The 14,893-nt window shown below is 39.1% G+C and overlaps 1 protein-coding gene and 1 long non-coding RNA gene across 6 annotated transcripts in view; one reads left to right on the plus strand and one right to left on the minus strand.

The window, feature by feature from the left end:
* The window catches only part of LOC103350988 (uncharacterized), a 185,713-nt gene that overhangs the window by 89,973 nt on the left and 80,847 nt on the right, over positions 1 to 14,893 (minus strand). The gene's annotated exons all lie outside the window — the stretch shown is intronic.
* CR1 (complement C3b/C4b receptor 1 (Knops blood group)) overlaps positions 1 to 14,893 on the plus strand; it is a 101,478-nt gene that overhangs the window by 5,833 nt on the left and 80,752 nt on the right. For 2 of the 3 annotated variants that reach the window (XM_070055211.1, XM_017347820.3), the window contains exons 2-4: positions 3,767 to 3,943; positions 4,583 to 4,682; positions 6,555 to 6,640. In XM_070055211.1, the coding sequence (XP_069911312.1) occupies positions 3,767 to 3,943; positions 4,583 to 4,682; positions 6,555 to 6,640 (363 nt within the window). Of the gene's footprint in view, positions 1 to 3,766; positions 3,944 to 4,582; positions 4,683 to 6,554; positions 6,641 to 14,893 lie in introns of those variants that run through there. The other variant, XM_070055212.1, reaches the window with a different exon arrangement.

Consider the following 14,893-nt stretch of genomic DNA (forward strand, 5'->3'; position numbering starts at 1 on the left):
GTGGGTGCAGGACCCAAGCACTTGGGCCATCCTCCACTGCACTCCTGGGCCATAGCAGAGAGCTGGCCTGGAAGAGGGGCAACCGGGACAGAATCTGGCGCCCTGACCGGGACTAGAACCCGGGGTGCCGGCGCCGCAGGCGGAGGATTAGCCTATTGAGCCGCAGCGCCGGCCAAACTTGATGACTTAAAACTTAATGGCTTAAAAAAGATTTGTTCTCTTATACTGCTGGAGACCAAAGTCTAAAATGCATGTGCAGGGCTCAATTGCACATGGAGGCTTCAGGGGAAAACAGGTGTCTTTACTCTTTCTGCTTGCAGAGGCTGCCTACAGCCATTGGCTCTTAGCTTCCTCCCTCTACCGTCAGAGCCAGCAGTGTAGCACCTTCAAATAGTCGTCTTCTGCCTCCTTTGACCCTCTTGGCTCCCTCTAATAAGGACTCTTGCAATTACATCAGGGTCTACCAGATAATCCAGGACAACCTGCCCATCTCAAGATTCCTAATCACATCTGCAAAGTCCTTATACCTTAAAGGGAACATTCAGGCTCCAGGGATTAAGGCATGTATATCTTTGGGAGGTCATTACTTAGCCCACTATACCTTTCTACACAGATTTTCAAAATTTTAGCTGAGCCTGGTGTCAGAGTCTCTTAACATTAGGGTTAATGATGTTGGAAGCAAATAGGTAGAGTCCAACAAACAGCCTGCAGCATCTACATTGACTGGGAAAGTGCTGGTTTAAAATACAGCCAGAACTGAAATAGCAATAATGATAGGACAAAAGACAGTAAAGAATAAAGGGCGTTATCATTTGCTATGGTTCTTGTCTTGTTGGTAAAATGACAATTGCTGATTAGCTGTTAATACATTAAGAATTGGGGCTGGCATTGTGGCACAGCAAGTTAAGCTTCCACTTGTAGCATTGTGGCTCTGCTTCCCATCCAGCTACCTGTTAATGTGCCTGGAGAAGTAGAAGATGGTGACCCAACCCACGTGGGAAATCAGAAGGGAGTTCCTGGCTCCTAGCTTTGGCCTGGCCTAGACATGGCTATAGCAGCCATTTGGGGGAATGAACCCGTTGATGGAAGATCTCTCTCTCTCTCTCTCTCTTTTTCCACAACTCCCTCTCTCTTTCTGCCTCTCCCTGTCTCTCTGTCACTGTGCCTTTCAAATAAATAAAATAAATCTTTTTTTACATTTAAGGATCATGGTATCACTAAAGGAAAAATAAAAGAATATGTAACTAATCTAATAAAAGAAAATAATAAATGTAATTGCAAAATAGAATAAACAACATGGAAAAGGCAAGCAAATAAATAATAATAAAATGCCAGATATAAGCCCAAATAGTTGATTAAATATTGACACACAATTCCAATGAAAGACAAAGATTGTCACAGGATGACATTTCCTAAACTGTGGACATAGGGGCCCTGAGGGCCATGGAAAACCCACAGTGGCAAATCAAGACTTTAAATTTTCAGTGGAGATGACCATACTTGTCATTTCTCAGATACTGTGTAAATTACAAATTACTAGCTCAGAATAACTCCTGGTTTTAACACTAGATCACACTAGGTTCCTCTTGATGATGTTGTATATTTATAAAGCTAGGTTTTCAGCAGTTGTGATTAAAAAAAAAAGAACATTACATGAAAATGAATGTGGAGTAGGAAAGGAAGTGGCAGTTCCCAGTCTGATTCCAAAGTGGAGAAGTTGGGTAGTACTCAACATCCCATTATTATGTGATTGTGATGGACAGTCTTATTATAAGGTTTGAACTTATTTAATAAATAATACTGTTATGTATTTCTTTTAGATTAGGAATAAATGACTGAAACTGTAAGGGTGCTATGGACTAAGTTTGAGAAACTCTCAATAATTTAAAAACTATACGATTCATTAAAAGAGACAGTACACATGTTCAAAGTGAGAATGGAGGAATATAAATAGATGGAAAATATATTATACAAAAACAAACCAAAACGAAGCTGCTTTAGAAAATGGGACAATGTCACATCTTTGCCTTTAAAGTAATTTTATGTGAAACTTTATCAGTGTTTTACATTTAAAATAATTGTTGATATATTATAAAATTAAAGGTGCCATCTCTCTTGTTTTTCATTGGTCTTCCAAATAAAGTAGACAGGTAAATTTTAGGTAAAAATATATTACTAAAGACTAATATCTTATTATGATAGAGGGTCAATCTACAGCAAAACATAGTAATTAAAATTTTTGATCTAATAAAATAAACTCAAAATATGTAATATAAAATGGGTAGAATTAGAAGGAGAAATGGGCAAATGTTTTAACACAACTCTTAGTATTTGATAGAATAAGCAACTCCCCCAAAAAAACACTGTCTAGAGGATCTGAACAGACATGACTAACTAATTAGAACTCTCTGATATTCTCAAATCACTGCACCACTACTGCTGTACTGTTTTCCACAAGTGCACATGCTACAGTTACTGCTATTGACTATAAATGGGACCATAAATCAAGACTCAATTTCAAAAATTGACAATGGATATTTATCACCCTAAATTCCTCAAATGTTTGTAAATTATGCAAATCTTCTAAGTGAACCAAAGGTCAATGAAGAAATCACAACTGCAATTATTAAACATATTGAACTGAAAAAAGAAATATGACACATTGAAGTTTGTGGACTGCAGCCAAATCTATGCTTAGAATAGAAATCATAGTTTCACGTTTGTATTTTGGAAACGATGACAGGCTTAAAAGTTTTCAAATCTTGGTAATCATCTCAGGAAAAAATATTTTAAACAAAGAACAATAAATAAACTCAGATAAAATAGCAGTAAAGATAAAACTAGAACAGAATCAGCAAAGATGAAAGTTGGTTCCTTGAAAAATAATAAAAGGCAATCTGATCTCAATGTAGCCTTCATAACTTGAATTAATTAGCAGAGGTAGTGAGGAGAAATAGAAGCAAAAATAAAACAACAGAAGAGATTTCCAAAACTAAAGTAACATGATGATATTTTCCCAACAGATACCTCTTGATTATAAGGTATTTAACTATAAATAACATTTCTTATTCCTTTAACCTACTAGACCTTAACAGGCGAGTAGCTGTCTATTATTTAATTCAAAATGTGCATCAGAAAATGTATGCTTCCATAAAGTGAAGCATAGCATTAGTTGTTGAGTCTGGGCTGCTTTTTCCCTTGGCAACAGACCTCCACCAATGCTAATGCTACAAACGGCATGAGAAGCGGATGGTAGACCCTCTGGATGTAGGTGGGCCACCAGGAGTGAAGATGGGTGGTGAAATGCATGAGTGGGTCTTGTTGCAGGATAGAAGGGTCCATGAGGATGGGAGAGAGGAAGCGCAAGCACAAGCACTTTCTGATTGACTAGAACTTGAAGCTGTGAACCGGAGTTTCCCCTTCAGTGGAAGATTATATACAATTTACAAAAGTTTGTGGGAAAATGGAATTCAATGATAAGTCTATTTTGGGGGGGAAATGTTTGAAATCTATGCTGGATTTTTTCATAATGTGCATTTTCCACAAACTTTTTGAAGTACCCTGTTATATACCTTAATTGCCTTCAAAATAGCAGAGACTTTATAACAGGTGGATACTGATTAAAGGGTTTTAAAAAGCTCTTTTCTAAGGTGGCCACTAAAGGAATCAATCATTTTTACCGTTATGAAAGTGTACCATTATGAAAGAGGAAATGCAGTAGAAGCTTCTCTGTTAACCTTGACATTGCTGTGGTCTTGATCCCAAGGTCAATGCAAGGCCCCACAGTTTCCTTTTGCCAAGCCTACAAATCCAACGGAGGAGTCTGAGTTTCCCATTGGGACAACTCTGAAGTATGAATGTCGTCCCGGTTACATCAAGAGGCGGTTCTCTATCACCTGCCAAGAAAACGCGGTCTGGACAAAGGTAGAAGACCAGTGTAAACGTGAGTAGCTGAGTAGCTCTGGATTAGAAATTCCTTTCTGCAGGTCATGCATTGTAAGGTCTGATTCAATTTCTTCAAATTTTACGAGTAAGACACATATGACTTAATAACTTTGCCCAATATTGTAATGTTTGTTCTTATAAATCATGTCTCGCTTGTGCTTTGAGTTCCTGGAACCTTCCTATAAGTTAATTTCATGAGAGATGACTACCACAAGGCATGATGGAAGGAAAATCCCCATTTCCTAGGGGTAACCCATTTTCATAACTAGAACTAAGTACCAATTGATTCAGAAGGAAAGAAAACGTGTGTTGAATAACTTGAAAATGAGTAACCAGACTCTGAGTTACAAAGCATAAAACTTCAGTGACAAATGAAATTTAGCATTTTTCTGAGCAGTGGAAGGATGAGACAGGACAGGCGGGAAGATCTTTTGGAAAGGGATGCTAGCTAGCACCTGGCCCTACGACTGTCCGGTGAGTTCCTCAAGGTTGCAAAATCTGTGAAATCATCACAGCTGCATAAGCTTTCCGGTAAGCAGCAGTCAGGTGCGGCCTTTATGTATCAAAATTAAAACAATAACAACAAAAAAGATCATATTATTCTACCTGGTTCCAACATTCTGTTTCTTCCCCATAGGCAAATCATGTGAAAATCCTCCAGACCCTATTAATGGCATGGTGCACATAGTCTCAAACATCCAGTTTGGGTCCAGAATTAATTATTCTTGCAATAAAGGGTGAGTTGGCAGCAATACCTCTTGGTTCAGAAACAACTATAATACAAAAATATTTCCTTTTAGTTACACCTCAGGTCAGACCTATTTCCCGATGAGATCACATGGACAGGGACTGAGGGTTACATCTTAACATACACTTTTGTGGACCCAATTTGCCCCATAGCAGAGTGTTTGAAACTGCTAAGCACAAAGTGCTCAAAGGGTATGACTCTATCATCAGTGCTTGTCCTAAGGCAGCACATAGTAGAGGCAGAGCCTCAACCTTACTCGTAATGTGATCAGCTAAGCTTGTTGGAGGAGACTGCCTAAATTTGTTCTGCCACACAAGACATCAAAGGAGAAATCGGTAAATTGCCCTTCAAAACAGTAACGAAAATTTTGTTCTTCAAAGGACACGATCAAGAAGGTGGAAAGACAACCCATAAGACAGAAAGTATTTGCAAATAATAGATTTATAAAGTTCTCATATCCAGAATATAGAAGGAGCTCTTACAACTCCACAGTGTAAAGACGAACCAATTTAACAATTGGCAAAGACTTGAATAGACATTTCTCCAAAGAAAAGCTACAAAGGACCAATAAGCAGTGAAAAATACTTATCCTTAGTCACCAAAGAAATACATATTAGAGCAAAATACCACCTCACGCTGTGATAATTTCTTTAAAACTAAATATACAGTTACTAAAGAACCAGAAATTTCCTACAGAAATGAAAATTTATGTTTGCCAAAGTAACTGTGTAGAATCTTCATAGTAGCTTTACTCATAATAGTCAGTAACTGGAAATTTCCCAGGTGTCCTTCAATAGGTAATGGTTAAGTGAACTATGGTAGATGCATACCAAGGAATGCAAGTCAACATCAAGGATGAAGAATATTTATACAAGAATAACTTAAATGAATCTTCAGGGGATTACACTGAAAGAAAAAAAGCTAATCCATAAGGTTACATACTGTATGATTCTATTTATACAACATTTTCAAAATGACAAAGTTGTAGAAATGGAGGATCCGATTATGGCTGTCAGAGATAAAGAATGGGGGTGGAGCACTGGCAATGAAGAGAAACAAGGGGGGTGTGATCACACAAGGACTACTCATTATCCTCACAGAAAGTTGCTCTGGTTCTTATGGTAGTGGTAGGTGCATGAATCTGTGCGTATATAAAACTGCATAGCTGTTCTTTCCTATATGCCAGCAAGGAGCAAGTGGAATTGGAAAGTAAAAACAGTACCATTTATATTACTGCACCCTCCAAAAATGACAAGCTTGGGTCTCAATCTAATGAAATATGTATATGATCTCAGGTAAAATGAATATTACAAGTTTCTAAAATGTATGGCACACTTTGAAGAGTTTGTAGCGTTCTAACTGAGAATTGTTGACTTTAACATTTTAAGGATCAAATATAAACATTCAACTCTCTTTGGTCAACTTGGATTTCCTCTGGTTCCAGTTTGATGAGTGTCATTAATAAAACATTCACTCATGAATTCACACATTAATTCTTACAAGGCAGAGGAAATACCTATAGTATGAATATGTGCATGAATGTGTGTGGGTGTATTTGTGGGTGTGTGTGTGTGTATGTGAGAGAGAGTTTGCACTCAAGAAACTTGAATAGCTTTTAAAAAGTGAGACTTGTAGGAAATAACTATAATTTCCCTTAGGTTATACAAAAAAATGTCATAATACAGAAGAGAAACCCCATCCAGGTGAAAAAGCATGAAGAAAATCAAGAAGATCTGCAGTTTATGAAAAGTGGAAAATCTCCTTCTGAAATTTCCAAGTCTGTAATCTCTGGGAATCAGCAGTGGAAGCAGGCAGATTGCCTGGTATTTAGATGATAATGTGCTTTATTCTTTCTGCCTAGGTATCGGCTCATTGGCCAACCCTATGCTGAATGCCTCCTCTCAAGTGACGGTGTTGCCTGGGACAGTGAAACGCCAATCTGTGAGAGTGAGCTGAAATAAGTTTATATTATTTTTCATTAGTAGAGTCTAATTTTCCTTAGGAACTATAGGAATATTTGTTGAATTCCTTTTGTAGAGTCTGTCCTCCAGGAAGCTGAAGACAGCAGTCATGCTGTCAGATGTTCCTGAGGTGTTCTTGGCAACGTTTCCTTAAGTTCTTCCTTATCCTGGAATATAGCTTTTCTAAATCTGGGCTCTTAAATGCATAAGATCCTTTAACCCTTATTTTTTATATCAGTTAACTTGGAATTACATGGTTCTACCGTCTTTGGTATAATAATCTTTCTGCTAGGAAAACTAGTAAAGACCTTTAAAATTGATACGCGTCAAGTTTCATGAAGCTGTGGAGGACCCAGCACTGTGCTATACTGAGGGCAGGCATTTGATCTAATACTAAATACTTGAAAGACTATTTCCTTCATACTGTAGTGCAATGTCACTGTGATCATGAGTTAGGTGACGCTATATATTTGTCTTATTCCAGAGAAGTTCTGTTCCATTGCTCTAATGACAACCTTATTTTACTTACTATAGCATTATACCAAGATTTGATATTTGGTGGCACATAACCTCTAATTATGTGTTTTTTCAAGACTTACTTGGTGATTCTTGGCTGTGTCTCCATATGAAATTTAGAATCACCTTGTCAATTTCCACAAAAAGAATCCTACGTGAGTTTGTACTGGGTTTCCATCAACTCAGTAGAAAAATTTGCAGAGATTTGTATTTTTGAATTTTAGATTTACAAATATGATATATTCCTCCTCTCAGAAATATTTGCTAATCTGTCTTATAGATGTCTTCTACATCTTTTATTATATTTGCTACTAGATATCATTTTTTAATTTTCTTTCTCTAATTGTTTACTCCTTAGACATGAACTTGTTTGATCTTGGACCTCAGAAATCTTGCTAAATTTACTTATAAATTAAATTATTGATCTGCATATTATTTTGAATTTGCTATGTAGTCATCTTTGAATTATATCAATTTTAAAAATCTTTTCCTTTCTTGGATCTTTTATTTATTTCTTACGCTTTATTGTATTGGCCAAAACCTCCAATACAATGTCAAATAGAAGAGATGATATTAGGTTTTTAATTGTCATCATAAAACATGATGTTTAGCACAGGTTTTTTGTAAGATATCCTTTATCAGATTAAGAAAATTTCCCTTAATTTTTAATTTGCTAAATGAGGAGCCAGCACTGTGGCATAGCAGGTTAAGCCACAACCTGCAATTCCTGCCAGCCATACACGTAATGGTTCCATTCCTGGCTGCTCTACTTCCCATCCAGCTCCCTGCTAATGCGCCTGAGGAAGCAGCAGAAGGTGGCCCAAGTGCTTGGGCTTCTGCACCCACATGGGAAACCTAGATGAAGCTCTTGGCTCCTTGCTTTGGTCTGGCCCAGCCTTGACCATTGTGGCAATCTGGGAAGTGAACCAGCTAATGGAATATCTCTTTTTCTCTGTCTCTTCCTTCTCTCTGTAAGTCTGCCTTTCAAATAAATTAAATAAATCTTTTATAAAAGATTGCTAAATGATTTATTATGAATGTATATTCTAATTTATCCCTGTACATATTGATATAATCATCTGTTTCTCCTTTTTTAAAAAGATTTATTTATTTATTTATTTATTTATTTTTTTTTTTTTACAGGCAGAGTGGATAGTGAGAGAGAGAGAGAGACAGAGAGAAAGGTCTTCCTTTTGCCGTTGGTTCACCCTCCAATGGCCGCCGCGGCTGGCGCGCTGCGGCCGGCGCACCGCGCTGATCCGATGGCAGGAGCCAGGAGCCAGGTGCTTTTCCTGGTCTCCCATGGGGTGCAGGGCCCAAGCACCTGGGCCATCCTCCACTGCACTCCCTGGCTACAGCAGAGAGCTGGCCTGGAAGAGGGGCAACCGGGACAGAATCCGGCGCCCCGACCGGGACTAGAACCCTGTGTGCCGGCGCCGCAAGGCGGAGGATTAGCCTAGTGAGCCACGGCACCGGCCCAAGATTTATTTATTTGAAAGGCAATTAGAGAGAGGGAGAGAGAGAGAGAAATCAAGATATTCTAGTTCATTCCCTAAATGACTGCAACTGCCAAGGCTGTGCCAGGTTGAAGCCAGGAGCCATGAACTCCATCCAGGTCTCCCACATGGGTGGCAGGAGCACAAACAGGCCATCTTTCGATGCTTTCCCAGGCACATGAGCAGGGAGCTGATGCAGCAGCAGGAACTCAAACTGCTGCCCCTGTTTCTCCTTTACTTTTAAGGTTATATATTGCTTGATCTTTTAGAGGCAAACTAAATCGGAATTCCTAGAAGAAACACATCGTGATCATGATGTGTTATATATGATTATCCTGTGTGAGGGGTATGTGTGTGTTTGCCAGTCTCTTTTGTTCTAGCGTTGTAAGGTTTGTTTAAAATTTTTAAGTGAGCCAACATAAGCCCCACTTTGATCTTGGTATCATACTTCAAAAATAGTTGGATTGAATTTCCTAACATTTTGTCTGGAAAATTGTGTTGATATTGGATTATAATTTGCTTTTCTTTTAATCACCTCGTCCTATTTGGGCATTCAGATTATCTGGCCTCCTCAAATGTGTTGGGTTGGGGAGGAGTCACCATTTAACCCACTACAAACTTGAATGATGACTATGGATTTGTCTGTCTTTTCAGTTATAGCAATTTTACTTCATGTATTTTAAACCTATGTTATTACATGCAATAAAATTTTGGTTTATTGTACCTTCCTGCTGAATTGCCTCTTTTTTCATAATGAAATTCTCTCTTTACCTCTCACACTACTTGCCTTAAAAATCTTCATTGTTATTAATATAGCTATACCAACGTTCCTTTTTTTGTTGCTGTTCTTTGTTTTCTTATTTAATTTTAGTTAACTCCTCTATCATTTTATTTTTCATTTTTTAAAGATTTATTTATTTATTTGAAAGGCAGAGTCATGGTGAGGCTGAGGCAGAGGCAGAGAGAGAAGTCTTCCCCCCTGAAATGGCCGCAATGGACAGAGCTGCGCCAATCTGAAGCCAGGAGCCAGGAGCTTCCTCTGGGTTCCCCAACGCGTGTTCAGGAACCCAAGGACTAAGGCCATCCTCTACTGCTTTCCCAGGCCATAGCAGAGAGCTGGATTGGAAGTAGAGCAGCCGGGTCCCGAACTGGTGCCCATTTGGAATACTGGTACCGCAGGCGGTGGCCTTACCTGCTTCACCACAGTGCCGGCCCCTGTTCTTTGTTTTTATATTACACACACACACACACACACACGCACACACACAACACTGTTGCTTTTGGCCATTTTATATTTAAAGCTTGTCTCTTCCAAGTATCATCTAGTCAGATTCTGTTGTTTTATTCAGTCCAAAAATCTTTGTTTTCAACTGGGGCATTTAGAACATGTAAGTTTAGGCCGGCGCCGCGGCTCAGTAGGCTAATCCTCCGCCTAGCGGCGCCGGCACACCGGGTTCTAGTCCCGGTCGGGGCGCCAGATTCTGTCCCGGTTGCCCCTCTTCCAGGCCAGCCCTCTGCTGTGGCCAGGGAGTGCAGTGGAGGATGGCCCAGGTGCTTGGGCCCTGCACCCCATGGGAGACCAGGAAAAGCACCTGGCTCCTGGCTCCTGCCATCGGATCAGCGCGGTGCGCCGGCCGCAGCGCGCCAGCCGCGGCGGCCATTGGAGGGTGAACCAACGGCAAAGGAAGACCTTTCTCTCTGTCTCTCTCTCTCACTGTCCACTCTGCCTGTCAAAAAAAAAAAAAAAAAAAAAAAAAAAAGAAAAAAAAAAGAAAAAAAAAGAACATGTAAGTTTAATTTGATTACTGATGTAGTTGGTATAAGCCTAAAACCTGGTTACTTTTTTCTATTTTCTCATTTTTTGTTCTTTCAGTCCTCATTTCTCACATTTTAAATTAATCAAGTATTTTACTATTGCATATTTTCTTCCCAATAGTTTTTAAGTTATACTTTACTTTCTTTTTTTATTTTTTATTTTTATTTTTTTGACAGGAAGAGTGGACAGTGAGAGAGAGAGAGAGACAGAGAGAAAGGTCTTCCTTTGCCGTTGGTTCACCCTCCAATGGCCGCTGCGGCCAGCACGCTGCGGCCGGTGCACTGCACTGATCCGAAGCCAGGAGCCAGGTGCTTATCCTGGTCTCCCATGCGGGTGCAGGGCCCAGGCACTTGGGCCATCCTCCACTGCACTCCTGGGCCACAGCAGAGAGCTGGACTGGAAGAGGAGCAACCGGGACAGAATCCGGCACCCCGACCAGGACTAGAACCTGGGGTGCCGGCGCCACAGACGGAGGATTGGCCTATTGAGCCACAGTGCTGGCCTATACTTTACTTTCTTATTCCTTAACGGTTAATCAAAGATGACAGTATATATCTTTGATTTATTTTAATCTGATTTCAATTATACTTTTAAGAACACAAGAACCCAGTGTAACTACATTTATTTCTTCCCACCTTTTCCTTCTTATTGCCATACTTTTACACATACTTGGTATTTCACAAGAGATTATTGTTGTTTTCCTAAAAACATTTATTTATTTATATTTCCCTTGTAGGGAATTCTTGCCCCTCTCTATTACCTTGGCATCCCTCCTAAACACAGTAGTGTCCCTCATAGCCTCAATGTTGCTGTCCATGGTGTCAGTTGACCTGAAGTCAACTGTGGCTCAGTGCTCTTTTTCTTCATACTATTTTTTGAGCTCTTTACTTAGTGTAGGGTTCATCTTATGAGTATAACATATACTGAAAATAGACCTTTGTAAAAATCAAGAGTGGGAATAGGAGAGTGAGGAGGAAGAAGGGTGGGAACATGGGTGAGAGAGTAGGGTGGGAAGAACCACTGTGTTCTTAAATCTGTGTATATGAAATGCATAAAGTTTTTATACCTTAAATACTATTTTAAAAAGAAGAAAAATACTAAATGAGAAAATTCACACATAAATAATCCGTAAGTTTTAAATTGCATGCCATCCTGAGTAGTGCAATGAAATATTGCACCATCTTTACTATACCACTCCTACCTGCAGAGAAAGCATTTGATAAAATACAACACCCTTTCATGATGAAAACTCTAAGTAAATTGGGAATAGAAGGAACATTCCTCAACACAATCAAGGCAATTTATGAAAAACCCACGGCCAGCATCATATTGAATGGGGAAAAGTTGGAAGCATTTCCACTGAGATCTGGTACCAGGCAGGGATGCCCACTCTCATCATTGCGATTCAATATAGTACTGGAAGTTTTAGCTGGAGCCATTAGGCAAGAAAAAGAAATTAAATGGATACAAATTGGGAAGGAGGAAGTCAAACTATCCCTCTTTGCAGATGATATGATTCTTTATTTAGGGGATCCAAAGAACTCTACTAAGAGACTATTGGAACTCATAGAAGAGTTTTGCAAAGTAGCAGGATATAAAAGCAATGCACAAAAATCAACAGCCTTTGTATACACAGACAATGCCACGGCTGAGAAAGAACTTCTAAGATCAACCCCATTCACAATAGCTACAAAAACAATCAAATATCTTGGAATAAACTTAACCAACGATGTCAAAGATTTCTACGATGAGAATTACAAAACTTTAAATAAATAGAAGAGGATACCAAAAAATGGAAAAATCTTCCATGCTCATGGATTGGAAGAATCAATATCATCAAAATGTCCATTCTCCCAAAAGCAATTTATAGATTCAATGTGATACCAATCAAAATACCAGACATTCTTCTCAGATCTAGAAAAAATGATGCTAAAATTCATATAGAGGCACAGGAGACCTCGAATAGCTAAAGCAATCTTGTACAACAAAAACAAAGCCGGAGGCATCACAATACCAGATTTTAAGACATACTACAGGGCAGTTATATTCAAAAACAGCATGGTACTGGTACAGAAACAGATGGATAGACCAATGGAACAGAATTGAAACACCAGAAATCAACCCAAACATCTACAGCCAACTTATATTTGGTCAAGGATCTAAAACCAATTCCTGGAGCAAGGACAGTCTATTCAACAAGTGGTGCTAGGAAAACTGGATTTCCACGTGCAGAAGCATGAAGCAAGACCCCTACCTTATACCTTACACAAAAATCCACTCAACATGGATTAAAGATCTAAATCTATGACCCGACACCATCAAATTATTAGAGAACATTGGAGAAACCCTGCCAAGATATAGGCACAGGCAAAGATTTCTGAGAAAAGACCCCGGAGGCACAGGCAGTCAAAACCAAAATTAACAATCGGGATTACATCAAATTGAGAAGTTTCTGTACTGCAAAAGAAACAATCAGGAAAGTGAAGAGACAACCAACAGAGTGGGAAAAATATTTGCAAATTTTGCAACCGATAGAGGATTATTAACCAGAATCTACAAAGAGATCAAGAAACTCCACAACAACAAAACAAACAGCCCACTTAAGAGATGGGCCAAGGACCTCAATAGACATTTTTCAAAAGAGGAAATCCAAATGGCCAACAGACACATGAAATGCTAACTGGTAAAGCCACTATGGAAGACAGTTTGGAGATTCATCAGAAACCTGAATATAGCCCTACCACATGACCCAGCCATCCCATTCTTTGGAATTTACCCAAAGGAAATTAAATTGGCAAATAAAAGAGCTGTCTGCACCTCAATTTTTTTCCATATTTTAGATATTTTACTTTTTTTTTTAAACTTTTATTTAATGAATATAAATTTCCAAAGTACAGCTTATGGATTACAATGGCTTCCCCCCCCATAACGTCCCTCCCACTCGCAACCCTCCCCTTTCCCAATCCCTCTCCCCTTCCATTCACATCAAGATTCATTTTCGTTTCTCTTTATATACAGAAGATCAGTTTAGCATACATTAAAGATTTCAACAGTTTGCTCCCACACAGAAACATAAAGTGAAAAATACTGTTTGAGTACTAATTATAGCATTAAATCTCAATGTACAGCACACTAAGGACAGAGATCCTACATGAGGAGTAAGTGCACAGTGACTCCTGTTGTTGACTTAACAAATTGACACTCTTGTTTATGGCATCAGTAATCACCCTAGGCTCTTGTCATGAGCTGCCAAGGCTATGGAAGACCCCTGAGTTCGCCGACTCTGATCATATTTAGACAAGGCCATGGTCAAAGTGGAAGTTCTCTCCTCCCTTCAGAGAAAGGTACCTCCTTCTTTGATGACCCGTTCTTTCCACTGGGATCTCACTCGCAGAGATTTTTCATTTTTTTTCCCCCAGAGTGTCTTGGCTTTCCATGCCTGAAATACTCTCATGGGCTTTTCAGCCGGATCCGAATGCCTTAAGGGCTGATTCTGAGGCCAGAGTGCTGTTTAGGACATCTGCCATTCTATGGGTCTGCTGTGTATCTCACTTCCCATGTTGGATCATTCTCTCCCTTTTTGATTCTATCAGCTAGTATTTGCAGACACTAGTCTTGTGTATGTGATCCCTTTGGTTCTTAGTCCTATTGAGGAGAACAAGTGGTATTTGTCCCTTTGGGATTGGCTTATTTCACTCAGCATAATGTTTTCCAAATTCCTAACAGGGAGCACCACAATGTTTATTGCAGCTCAATTCACAATAGCTAAGACAAGGAATCAACCTAAATGCCCATCAACAGAAGACTAGATAAAGAAATTATGGGATATGTACTCTATAGAATACAGCAGTTAAAAAAAAAAAAACAATAAAATCTGGTCATTTGCAACAAAATGGAGGAATCTGGAAAACATCATGCTGAGTGATATAGGCCAGTCTCAAAGGGACAAATATCATATGTTCTCTCTGATCTGTGACAACTAACCAAGCACCTAAAAGGAAACCTGTAGAAGTGAAACTGACACTATGAGAAACAATGACTTGATCAGCCCTTGTCCTGACTGTCAAGGAACAACTTACTACTTTATTCCTTTTAGTATTTTTTTTTGTTCTATTTAATACCATTGGTTGAACTCTTTTAATTAACACACAATTATTCTTAGGCATTTAAATTTAATTGACAAGTGATCCTTGTGAAATATGAGTGGGAATAAGAGAGGGAGGAGATGTACAGTTTGGCATATGCTCACTCGGACTTACCCCTAATGGTAGAGTTAGAAATGTGCCAGGGGATTCCAATTCAATCCCATCAAGGTGGCATGTACCAATGCTATCTCACTAGTCAAAGTGATCAGTTTAAGTTCATAATTGATCCTAATGATAGGATTAATTGTCAAAGGGATCACATAAAC

This window comes from Oryctolagus cuniculus, chromosome 13 (assembly GCF_964237555.1).
Source record: "Oryctolagus cuniculus chromosome 13, mOryCun1.1, whole genome shotgun sequence".
In the NCBI taxonomy this organism is placed as follows: domain Eukaryota; kingdom Metazoa; phylum Chordata; class Mammalia; order Lagomorpha; family Leporidae; genus Oryctolagus; species Oryctolagus cuniculus.